Here is a 12,913-nt window from a genome sequence, read left to right on the forward strand (position 1 = left end):
AACATGAGAAATTAATTGACTAATTAAATTAACAGAACCAAATAAAAATATAAATATCCTTTTGTTTCTGAATTACTCATAACCCAAATTATGCCAGTTAGGATTCTAAATTACAGCAAATTGTGACAGTACTTCTCTTCCTGACAAAAGAGAAGATAGAACCAATTTTTGAGTTTCACTGAACTTTTCTGATTTGTCACACAACATACCTTGGCAGATTAGCTTCCATAACTTCCTGTGGAAGGGACTGCATTAGTTTAACCATGGCAAAAGCTAACGGAACTCGAACCACTTCCTCATCATTCACAACCTTTGATTTTATGAGTTTGTGTTCTTCTTCTCTTTTAGTCTGTAAGAAAAATTTAGGTTAAACTAAAACAAAAATAAATGGATTAGGGACCTACCAACACTACAACCTTACAGTTGAAAGATAAGCTCTTTTGATATATCTTATATCCATTTCTAAGTTTAATGTCTTAAAAAACAAACTCAATTATGCAATTTGATAATCTTCCAAAAATTATAAAAATAATATGAATAAGAATATTCTTTTCAAAGGAGCAATCAACCAATCAATAAATAAATAAAACCAAGTATTCACTGATGTGGGGTTAAGACTGCTGTGGAATATTTAAAAAGTGACATAAAATTTGTGTTAATTGGGACTTTCAGGTGTTTAAGTGACATCGTTGGTACATAAAAAAATATGGTGCCCCAAATAAACTTTATTTACAAATATACAAAATGATGAAGTCGGTATTTTACATCAGGGGTTGGAAAACTTTCTGTAAAGGGTCAGATAGTAAGTAATTTTGACTTTATGGCCGCTATTGAAGCTACTCAATTTTGCTATTGTAAGGCAAAAGGAGAATCAGACAATATGTAAATGAATGGGGTGTAACTGTGTTCCAATAAAACTTTATTTACAAAAACAGGCTGCAAGCTAGATTCAGCCCATGGGCCACAGTTTGCCAGCTCAAGTTTTACACTGAGTAGGAAAGGCTCTGGCTTCATGAGAATGCACTCCTAAAATGTTACCCCTATTAACCAAGAAAAAGATGTATTTTTGTTTTCTTCCTTTTTTTTTTTTTTTAAATTTTTTGGTCACGCTGTGTGGCATGCGGGAATCTTAGTTCCCCAACCAGGGATCGGACCCACGCCCCCTGCACTGGAAGCATGGAGTCTTAACCACTGGACCGCCAGGGAAGTCCTGAAAAAGATGTATTTTTGAATAGCAGAGAAGTGGCCAAGAAGTAGAAAAGGGAAACATACTCTAATTTTTAATAACCTTTTTTGGAAATGGGAGTCATCTTAATATCTACTTTGGAGATAGAAAAGCATATATCTACCAGTATCAAAATCATAATGAAGAAGAAACATTACTACCTTAGCTGTACGAGATGAACCTGAAGATGATGAGATAAGAGAAGGGAGGTGAACTGTGAAATGTAGAGATAAAAGAAAATCCAAAAGCTGATGTCAATCCACATAGTCAGGAGCCTCGGTCTGACAGGGCCCCACGGACACCCCACAGGGTCACACAGACCCGCTGGGCCCCAAACAGAATGATTACCGTAGATGCCAGACACTTATGGAGCCTGGGTAGGATGTCCCCAGTTATGGTTCCTTGGATATTTTTAATTGTTTTCTCCAATTCTTCCTTATTCCAAGGAAGGAAAGAGATGGACTTCGTGATACACTCGGATTCCTTAGCTGCTGTCCCTTCACAATCATCTGGGTCAGGGTTTTCTAGCTCTTCATTCTTGTCTGACAAAGTCTTGCATCCATCTTCCTTCTCATCCTCATCCATATGCTCTAATTCCATGGCTTCATGCTCTGGCAACTCAATCTCTTCTATGGTGTCTATGTTTAGTAAACAACAAAAATCACCTTAAATTAAATAAGGAAACAACACAGTTGTGTTAAGTAGTCTTTTCTACTAACATCTAATAAAAAATATCAACGACTATAAGGGCAAGATAAGGGCTGAGGAAACAGCAGTAAATGAGAGTGTTATGGTCCTTCATTTCCTTACAGTTAGCCTAATGAGGAATAGAGACAAGTAAACTGATAATTATAAAAAAAAAGTGTGGAATAGCAAGCAAGTACAGGGTACTTTGGGAACACATGGAGAGGCTAGGGGGAGGAGGGCTCTTAACCGAAAGAAAGCTTCCAAAGTACTGTGGTTGGAGGTTTCCAAAAGCAAAAACCTACATTCATGAACATGAAAATCATAATGGCAGCCAACAAGTCTCATGCAGAAACGTACCTTATTATAGGATTCAGTTTATTAAAGAAAACTGGGCAGTACTGTAGAGAAAGTCCAGACTTGGCTCTGCTAACAAGCCACGTGACTATAGTCACGTTACCTTAACCCTCGTGGGCTTTGGATTCTCCACCAGTAAACCGTAGATGGCACCTACTTGCAAGGCTATTGTCAGGATTAAATGTGACAAAGTCTATACTGTGCCTAAAATATATTTCTGACACTTCACTGACTTTCCAAAAAATGATAGCTATTAGTCTTCATTTTTTTGACTGGCCGTGTAGCTTTGGGAAAGTTACTTTACTTCTGAATCTCAATTTCTCGTATCAAAAACATGCAGTAACTAACACCTAAGGTTCTTGTAAGGTTCTTATGAGGACAAATGAGATAATGTCTATAAAAGCACATTTCACAGTAGATGCTCACTAACTGTTTCAAACTTCATTCATACCTAAGAAGAAAACAGTGAAGTGAATTAATATTTTAATTTTTTAATGTTTCTGTTTATGCAAAATTTCAAAATGCAGATTCAATTGACTGAAGATAAACTAAGGGGCTTTAGTACATTAATTATTTAAAACACAATTGGTTTCTACAAATTCAAAACAGTTTTTCTCTTCATCAGTGTGGCTCTGGAGTGATTTGATAATAAATCAAAGAATTAGATAATTTTGAGTAGGAACACTGCAGTAATGCAAACTAAGGGCCAAGATATTTCAATGTCTTTAGCCAAAACAATTAGAATAAATACCTTGGCCTACTTAAGTGTTTATTCTTTTCCTTATTTTTCTGTGATGGCTAAAACCTTTAGAGTCTGATGTTCAATATAAGCAGTAGTAGTAGGTATTCTTAGCTCATTCTGGTTTTAAAGCAAAGGCTTTTAATGTTTTACCATTGAGTATGATGTTTCATTAGGTTGTTTTTTTTTTTTTTGGGCCACGCCACACGGCATGCAAGATCTTAGTTCCCTGACCAGGGATGGAACTGGCGCCCCCTGCAGTGGAAGCGTGGAGTCTTAACCACTGGACCACCAGGGAAGTCCCATCATTTATTTGGTTGGTTGGTTATCTATCTATGTATCTATGTATCTATCTATCTATTTAGGGCTGCATCAGGTCTTAGTTGTGGCACATGGGATCTTTAGTTGCGGTGTGCGGGCTTCTCTCTAGTTGTGGTGTGCGGGTTTTTTCCTCTCTCTAGTTGTGGTGTATGGGTTTTTCCCTTTCTCTAGTTGTGGTGTGGGCTTCTCTCTAGTGTGGTGCGTGGGTTTTTTCTCTCTCTAGTTGTGGCATGGGCTCCAGAGCGCATGGGCTCTGCAGTTTGTGGCACACGGGCTCTCTTGTTGAGGCACACAAGCTCAGTAGGTGTGGCATGCGGGCTTAGTTGCCCCGTGGCATGTGAGATCCTAGTTCCCTGACCAGGGATCAAACCTGCGCAACCTGCATTGGAAGGTGGATGCTCTACCACTGGACCACCGGGGAAGTCCCCCATCATTAGGTTTTTAAAACACATCTTTTAACAGGTTAAGGAAATTTCTATATATTCCTTGTTTGATAATTGCTTTTATTATGAATGGATATTGAATTTAAGCAAATGTTCCCCCTGTGTCTATACAGATGATCACATTTTTTTGTTTGCTAATGTGTTAAGTTCCATTAACCAATCACCAACTTCATGAGTTAGTGGGGACTTCCTCTTTTTCAGTCACCTGAAATAGCTGATATAAGGTTGAATTGATCTATTCCTTGAGTGTTCGTAAAACTTGCCTATAAAACAGTCTAGACCTGGCATTTTCATCAGAAGAAAAATTTTAACTACAGATTCAATTTCTTTAATCATTAGAGATCTATTCAGATTTTCTATTTCTTCTAAAGTCAGTTTTTGTATTTTATTTTTCTAAGAATTTGAACATTTCACCCAAGTATTCAAATTTACAAGTACAAAGATCACAATGTTATTTTACCTTTTTCATTTAATTGTGATCTTTTAAAATTCCTAATATTTATTATGCCTTCTATTGTCATTGGTCAGTCTTGTCAGAGGTTTGCCAATTTATGATCTTTTCAAAGACTGATTTTTATTTTTGATGATCCTTTCTGTTGTATCTACTTTATATTTCATTAACTGTTGCTCTAATTTTTAATTCTTAGACTTTCTTTGCATTCACTGCTTAATGTTCTTTCCACACATTAAGGTGATATAATTGAATTTCTGTGTAAATAATCTACAGGTCAGATTTTTTCACCCATACAATTTAGTCTGGACTTCTCTACTGTTGAATAAGTTTTTTACAAAAATACTCAAACCATTCATTTTAACTTCCTCCTGACTCATTTACTGGTCACTGCTATAAGAGCAGAAAAAGGGAGTAAATTGAATTTTTCTATCTTTAATTCATGATCATAAAGTATCCAAGGATAGGAAGGAAATCTAGTTTAAGAAAGTTTAAAAAACTTACTCTCTTCACTCTGAAGTTTTCTCATTTGTTCTTCCAGAGTTTTGTGGTCAAAGTGGAATGCTTCTAACACTATCACTAGCAAACTGTTAAAAAAATTTTCACAGAAATGTTCATTTGATTAATAATATCACTTGACTCTTAAAAAGAGAAGAAAGTTAAAGATAAACATTAAAATTATTTTTTACCAGTTTTAGGTATTTTTTCAGTTTAACAAGTCTTAGTATCACCTCACTGATACAAGGTAAAAGTAAACTGAGATTGTACAAAGGTTGTTTCAGAAAATAATCCAAAATTTACATTTTAAAAACAAAACAAAAATAAGCAGTTTGACCATACCTGACACCCAACTTTTGATTGATCTGTCCCGCCTGTAAGACATGAATGAAATGTTTCAAGTAATATATATATGCCGACCAAGAGAGATGTTTGCAAATAGCTCCAATAACCTCTGTGGCAGCAATGGTTATATTTTCATGCTGTAAAACAAATCAAGAGCATCAATAAGAATAAGTATTTGCAAATAAAGTACACAGCTAACTTGGTGCATTAAAAAGCTTAGACAGTAGGTGATCAGCAATTATAGAAAGGAAAGAACGCCTAAACTATACTCCATTGTTTTCCCCTAGCTCTAGGAAAAGATGCTGTCAATGAAAGGAATGACATCTTCCTCTCATTAAAAGATATTAACACACTTTGCTTTCTATTCCACTCAGACCTCCGATTGGTTCAAGTCTACAGACTGAATGAAGTAAATTCAATGTGTAAAAGTTGACAAATGTCAGAATCAACTACAGATTGCACCGCTGAGCATTCGTGAGTACGACGCAACGGAGACAGCTCTTTCAGACCACAGTGGAGAACAGGAGCTGGATTTACCCTCACACCTTAAACCAGAAAAGTAGACAAAAATATATGAAACAGTTTTCAGACTTTGGACATCAAATAGTGCAGGACAGTGACTCCTGAGAGAAAGGAAACAAATGAAATGAGCTGTAGAGTTACCCCAATTCATTGTGTAGGGATAACTGTCAGGTCATAGCACATGAGAAGAAACCCAGAAAGGGCCCCATGTCTCCCTGAGTTAAGGGGGCAGAGCTGAGGCTGTGGAGCTAGAGTCCTCAGGGCAGAGAACCAGACAGAAGAGAGCTACACAGAGAAAAGCTGCCCAGAGAAAGAGCTCCTTAAGCTTCAGCTGAGAACTGATCAGTACACACGAGTAAGGAAGAGACAGGGAAAGAACCACCAAAAAGGAAAAGATGAAACACTCATCTAAGACCACACAGGGACAAGAATAGATCATGTTCCTATCAGCCAGAGTAAAAAAACCTCATGATACATGAAGCATTAGGTATTCAGGTACTCAGAAAGTTAGTGCCTCGGCGGTGGGTTCAAATAAGCACCAGACTAAAGGCTGCTCCTGCCTAAGAGAGCTTAAAAGCGAGCCTCAAAAGGCTGGACTTCCCTCGGGACACAGTGGTTAAGAATCCGCCTGCCAATGCAGGGGACATGGGTTCGAGTCCTGGTCCAGGAAGATCCCACATGCCGTGGAGCAACTAAGCCCGTGCACCACAACTACTGAGCCTGCGCTCTAGAGCCTGCAAGCCACAACTACTGAGCCCACATGCCACAACTACTGAAGCCCGCTTGCCTAGAGCCCATGCTCTGCAACAAGAGAAGCCACCGTAATCAGAAGCCAGCTCACTGCAACGAAGAGTAGCCCCCGCTCGCCACAACTAGAGAAAGCCCGCATGCAGCAATGAAGACCCAACACAGCCAAAAATAAATAAATAAATAAATTTAAAAAAGAAAAAGGACCAGACTACTCACAAGTAGCCCAACTGCATCTGAAAACAATTCTCAGGAACACTTAAATACAAAAACATCCAGCACCCAGCAAAGTCACATTCACAATGTCTGGTATCTGAAAGATAGCTACCAGGCATACAAAGAAGCAGAAAATAACTCTAATGAGAAGAAAAATCAACCCATCAAAATGGGCACAGAAATGACACAGATGATACAGACTTAATAGTAGACACAGATATTAAAACAATTGACATAATTATTGATATATTCCATTCGATCAAGAAGGGAAAGGAAAGCATGGGCATGTTAAGGAGAGACATGTAAGAAAAAGGCCCAAATTGAACTTTTAGAGATGGAAAAGACAATTCTGAGGGAAGATACACTAGATGGGATTAACAGTAGATTAGACAGAGCAGAAGAAAAGATTAGTGAAGTTGAAGACATGGTAATAGAAAAATGAAACAAAATGAAACCCAGAAGGAAAAAAAAAAAGACTATTTAAAAAAAAAAAAAGAGTGTCAGTGAGTTATGGGACAACTTGGAATGGAATACAATGGAATCTCCAAAGGCAAGAATGGGAACCAAAAATATCCTTGAAGAAGTAATGGCCAAAAATTTCAAAGTTTGACAAACACTATAAATCTATAGATCCAAGAAGCTCAACAAACCCCAAGCACAAGACACCAAGGCACATCATAATTTAATGGCTTAAAGTCAGTGATAAAGAGAAAATTTTAAAGCCAGCCAGGAAAAAAAAAAGATATATTCCACTCAGAGGAACAAAGAATGACTTCCTTTAGAAACAATATAAACTGGAAGTCAGTAGAGTAGTATCTTTAAAGTACTGGGAAAAAACTCAAAACCTGTGAAATTAGAATTCCATACCTAGAAACATTATCTTTCAAAAACAAAGATGAGAAAGGACAAACCAGGGCTTCCCTGGTGGTGCAGTGGTTGGGAGTCTGCCTGCCAGTGCAGGGGACACGGGTTCGAGCCCTGGTCTGGGAGGATCCCACATGCCGCGGAGCGACTGGGCCCGTGAGCCACAATTGCTGAGCCTGTGCGTCTGGAGCCTGTGCTCTGCAACAAGAGAGGCCGCGATAGTGAGAGGCCCGCACACCGCAATGAAGAGTGGCCCCTGCTTGCCGCAACTAGAGAAAGCCCTCGCACAGAAACGAAGACCCAACACAGCCAAAAATAAATAAATAAATAAATAAATAAATTAAAAAAAAAAAATTTAAAAAAAAGAAAGGACAAACCAAAGCTGAAGGAATCCATTACCAGTAGACCTGCAGTACAAAAAATTTAAAGAAAGTCTTCCTGTCAAAAGTAAAATGATACAGGATGAGTATCTGCATCTACACAAAGGAATGAAGAGCACTGGAAATTACTGATATAAATATGGAAGCAAATACAAAAGATCTTTTCTTTAGTTTTAAGGATCTCTTTAAAAGATAATTGATGGTTTGAAGCAAAAACAACAACAGTGTATTGTGTGGTTTAAAACTAACACACAGGTAAAACTTATGAAAAAAAATAGTACAAAGATAACTAATAAGCCAACAGAGATAAAATAAAATCATTAAAGGATATCTAATTAATCCAATAGAAGAAGAAAAGGAGGAAAGAGGAAAAAAACAGAACAAATGCAAAATAAATAACAAGATCATAGATTTAAACTCAACCATATTAATAATCATATTAAATGCAAATGGTCTAAAACCAATTAAAAGGCAGAAACTGTCAGATTGGATTAAAAAAAGCAAGATTCAGCTATATGCTACCTACAAGAAACCAACTTTAAAAGTAAAATCACAAATAGGTTAAAAATAAAAGACTGTAGAAAGGTATACCATAACAATACCAATTAAAGCTAAATATAATTTATTTTTTCATCTATATCTCTTTACTATTTTACTGCCATCTAAATCTGAGCTGCTTACTGGCTCTTCAAACTGGAATTTAGGGATGCATTCTTTTATCCACTTAAGAAATTCTTAAAAATTTTTTGAATATCCTGAAATCATAGAGGAAACCTATCCTTGAACAAGATCATATAATCAACAGTATAAATTCAAGTCACAAATCCTGATATTATCTCAATTAGACTTAAATATTTATCAAGTCTTTACCATGTGCCAGGCACTGTTCTTAGGCACTATGAGGTATAAAAGTGAAGACATTCTGAGTTCAAATACCAGTTCTGACTCTATATGTTTGTTTTTTTTTTTTTAATTTTTATTTATTATTTATTTATCATGTTTATTTTTGGCTGTGTTGGGTCTTCGTTTCTGTGTGAGGGCTTTCTCCAGTTGCGGCGAGTGGGGGGCCACTCTTCATCGCGGTGCGCGGGCCTGTCACTATTGCGGCCTCTCTTGTTGCGGAGCAGAGGCTCCAGACGCTCAGGCTCAGTAGTTGTGGCTCATGGGCCCAGTTGCTCCGCGGCATGTGGGATCTTCCCAGACCAGGGCTCGAACCTGTGTCCCCTGCATTGGCAGGCAGACTCTCAACCACTGCGCCACCAGGGAAGCCCCTGACTCTATATGTTTTTGAGAAAGTTCTATAACCTCACATATTCTCAGTTTACTCCCCTATAAAACAATGATAACAGTCTCTATCCCATAGGGTTGAGTTGTTGTAAGGATGAAATCAGATTACATATTAAACTACTTAGTATTGTGTATGTACCTGGTATAGAGCTAAAGAAAAGGCAGCTGTTGTTTTATTTCATTTCTTATGAGCCATTTGGGAAAACAATGAGAATTAAGGCCTATGATACAAAAATAATAGTATGCCATCTTAGTAATGTGATCATTTCTAAGCGAGGAAATATTTTGTGGTTGGCCTTTGTGAGCTAATAATAGCAAAAATAAAATAATAGCCACCATATTTAGAGCAAGTGCCAGGCACAATTTTAAGGGCTTTAGAACTATTCTAGGCCTGTAATTACGGTGACAACATCAGTATGGATGCCACCAACCCCATCTACATTTTGGAAAAGTGTGTCATGGTACGGGGAGAAGCTTACTGGTTTCTAGATCTAATGCCCTACCTTGATCATTTTCTCATCAAAAATTGGAGTCATGGCATAAGGCATGATGTAATTCTGAAGAGATTTAGAAGACAGCACAATTTTGCCTTCCATTAGTTGTTTTGCCAGTTTCTTCAAGGCTCTTGCTCTTCTGTGGATCTACGAGTCAGATAAAATATGAATTAGTTAATGAATAATCTCAACTACAACCAGCTCCATTTCAGTATCATGTTCCTCTTCCATGAAAAGATTAAAAGAGTGAAATACAGTCCATGTGTTACATGAGCAAACACTTGTGCCTTGATTTGCTTTCAGAGACACAATCCACAGTATTTCTTTACCAATGGATCCTAGAGCATTTAAACTTCTTAGGAAATGGCAGGGAAAGGTGACACTATTATTGTGGTTTGTGACACCACCAAGGAAATCAGACCCCAGGAAACAATCATCTCCTATGCAAATTTGATGATCACAAAGACCAAGGAATGAGAAGCTCAGAACTTTTGGGAAAATTCAAATATATCTTTTTCTTTTTTTTTCTTTTACTTTTTTTTTTTGGCCGCACCGTGCGGCTTGTGGAGTCTTAGATCCCCGACCAGGGATTGAACCCTGGCCCTTGGCAGTGAAAGCGTGGAGTCCTAACCACCGGACAGCCGGGGAATTCCCTAAAATATATCTTTTTAAATGAGACAGAACGGTTTGAAACACTTGTCTATAGACAAGAAAAAAAAGCAGAATTGTCTTCTACCTGAATGTGCTTCATATTCTCAAAGAAGTCCATTTCTGGATCATGGCAATCAGTTAGCTGTACCAAGTCTTTAAATTCTGGTTGATTTGGAAAGGTTTGAATTAAACAGGAAAGCAGCGTGGTATAATCTTGTTGAATACTCTGCAAACATCGAGTTGAGAAAAAAATTTTTTTTTAATTTTAAAAAGAATTTGCTTCTTAGGTAATACAAAGAAACACCAAAAAAGTCATTACAATTTTAAAAAAAGTAACACATTCCCACTGAAACAACAAACTATATAAAATCAGAAGTGACTGCCCTCTTTTCTGTTCCTACTCCCCTGTTAAAAGTTTGCTGAATATTTATACAATCAAGTATTTTAATTAAGTGTACTAAGCCTGACTGCTTTTCTACACAACTATAGCAGAAGTAGGGAAAAACAAACAAAACCCACAGATAGTAGCACTTAATTGCAAACCCCAATACCTCTGTCTGGCTCTTCAATCCTTTCCTCAGTTTCTCCAGGAGTGAACGATGAATGATTTCTCTATATTCTTTCTCTGTGACATTCATAGCAGCAAGCTTTTTGATGATATTCATCAAGCACATGCTTGCATTATCACTTAAAGACATGTCTCCTAACTGGACACAGGAAAAAACCCAAATTATTCTGTACAATAACTATAATATTGAATAGTATTTCCCAATGAAAGAGTTTATAATATTTAGCCACTGTTCTGTATAAAACTCTCTACTAAGAAATGTCCCACAGGTACTTCATACTTAAGGAAGAGCCAAACATAGGGTTGTGAGGAATACAGTAAGTGACTTTGAAAAGTCATGCTTACTGAGAAGTGTCAGTTATTTCAGAAAATACTGTGAGATGTACTATTTTTTTGTTACTGATTTTGCCTTTATTTAGAAATTTGGTATTTTATCCGTCATGGATTTTTTTTTCTTCTTTTTTTCATTTTTTATTGAAGTATAGTTGATGTAGAGATGTACTTTTTAACTAGCTTTATTTCTCAAAGCAAACAGAACAAAAGGTTCACTAAAGCCAGTTTTCAATATTCAAAATCAGGTGATCACTTACAATGACAGAGTTGGCTGGTATAATTCTGGTTAGCTGCTTCAGAGTTCCTGGTTTAAGGAATGTAGGTTGTGAGTGTAGAAAAAGTATTCCTAACTCAGCCAACCAGGCAGTGATTCAGGATCCCTCATGTTGAAATTTGATAAGATATATGAAGAATGAGCCCAAATGGGGAGATTACGTTTTCCTATATTACTTAATCCTTAGTATCAGATGAACAACCATAAAATGCCACAAAAAGATTACTGATACAACTACATAGTTAACTATTAACCAAGGGTTTCATTTTCCACATTTTTGAGTTTTAATTCATTTTAGCAACATGGCACTTAATATAGTTGTAAACCCCTTTTATTTCTACTATATCAATAAAAGAGGGCAAACTTAAATAATATAGTTACATAACTTAAAAAATTGATATTTAACTGACACACTATGAAATTCACCCTTTTATTGTACAATTCAATGGTTTTCAGTATATTCAGAAGGCTTTACAACCGTCACCACTATCTAATTTCAGAACATTTTCATCACCCCCAAAGGAAACCCATTAGAAGTCACTCTCCCCGTTCCTCCCGTCCCTCACAGCTCCTGGTAACCACTAATTTACTTTCTATCTCTGTGGATTTTCCTATTCTAATACACAGCTTTTTAACTTTTCAAAGTGCTTCCACATATATTATTTTATTCAAAATATCTGCCTTTCAAATCATGAGCATAACAGTATGGTCTTTGCCAAACAAAATATTCTACAACTAAAAGAAATTTTATATTAAAAATCCCATCCCCCTCCAAACCAAATTAAGAAATTAGGTCATTTAGTCATATTATCAAAACAATAAAAAAAATTCATAAATTTTTGCTATAAAAACCTACCTCCATGTTATAGAAACAATTATGCATAACAGGAATTAGGTAGTTAACGTCCATGGTTTGCATCTCTTTAATATAAGAGGTGATGGTCTGGAACGCTGAGAAGCGAACATCAAAGTTGATATCATCAAGATGTCTTTGATCAAAGGCGTTAAGCTACGAGAAATGCCATTGAAACCATATAAATGAAGGTATATAAATCTTAAATAAGGAATAATAATACTTTGGAAGCAAAAGAGACATAAGATTTTCTTTCTTACCTTGACAACATCAGTAATATATTTTAATCCACTATCAAAATCAGAAAGAGTCTAAAAGGAATGAAAGCAGTATATTATTAGGGAATAAAACCTTAACTTGTCTGCCCACCTCCCTTTGACTCCCTGCCGCACTCAAATATATATGGAAACATCATATCAGCACCAAGCAAGCTGCTAATATGCATTCCACATCATAGTTATCTTTTGAAAAAGGGGTGATTTTGGGGTAAAAATGAGTATTACAGACCTGGAAAACTGTACAAAGCAACTGTCTTGACAACTTGTTCTTAATAACTGAGAAGAGTTTTGCTAGAGGCTTGAGGAAGCTCGTAGGCTCCAGACAATGTTTCAACAGGTTTCGTACTGTCACCAGAATATCAACCTCTGTATCCTTAAGAAAA

General features: G+C 36.7%; 1 protein-coding gene across 3 annotated transcripts in view; it reads right to left on the reverse strand.

The window, feature by feature from the left end:
• The window catches only part of UTP20 (UTP20 small subunit processome component), a 95,345-nt gene that overhangs the window by 21,356 nt on the left and 61,076 nt on the right, over positions 1-12,913 (reverse strand). For 2 of the 3 annotated variants that reach the window (XM_057555887.1, XM_057555886.1), the window contains 10 exons: positions 12,760-12,903; positions 12,513-12,563; positions 12,256-12,408; positions 10,776-10,931; positions 10,310-10,450; positions 9,583-9,720; positions 5,061-5,200; positions 4,725-4,807; positions 1,574-1,890; positions 210-349 (listed from right to left, as the gene is read on the reverse strand). In XM_057555887.1, the coding sequence (XP_057411870.1) occupies positions 210-349; positions 1,574-1,890; positions 4,725-4,807; positions 5,061-5,200; positions 9,583-9,720; positions 10,310-10,450; positions 10,776-10,931; positions 12,256-12,408; positions 12,513-12,563; positions 12,760-12,903 (1,463 nt within the window). The remainder of the gene's footprint in view (positions 1-209; positions 350-1,573; positions 1,891-4,724; positions 4,808-5,060; positions 5,201-9,582; positions 9,721-10,309; positions 10,451-10,775; positions 10,932-12,255; positions 12,409-12,512; positions 12,564-12,759; positions 12,904-12,913) is intronic. The other variant, XM_007165813.3, reaches the window with a different exon arrangement.

The sequence above is a fragment of the Balaenoptera acutorostrata genome, chromosome 11 (assembly GCF_949987535.1).
Source record: "Balaenoptera acutorostrata chromosome 11, mBalAcu1.1, whole genome shotgun sequence".
Taxonomy (NCBI): domain Eukaryota; kingdom Metazoa; phylum Chordata; class Mammalia; order Artiodactyla; family Balaenopteridae; genus Balaenoptera; species Balaenoptera acutorostrata.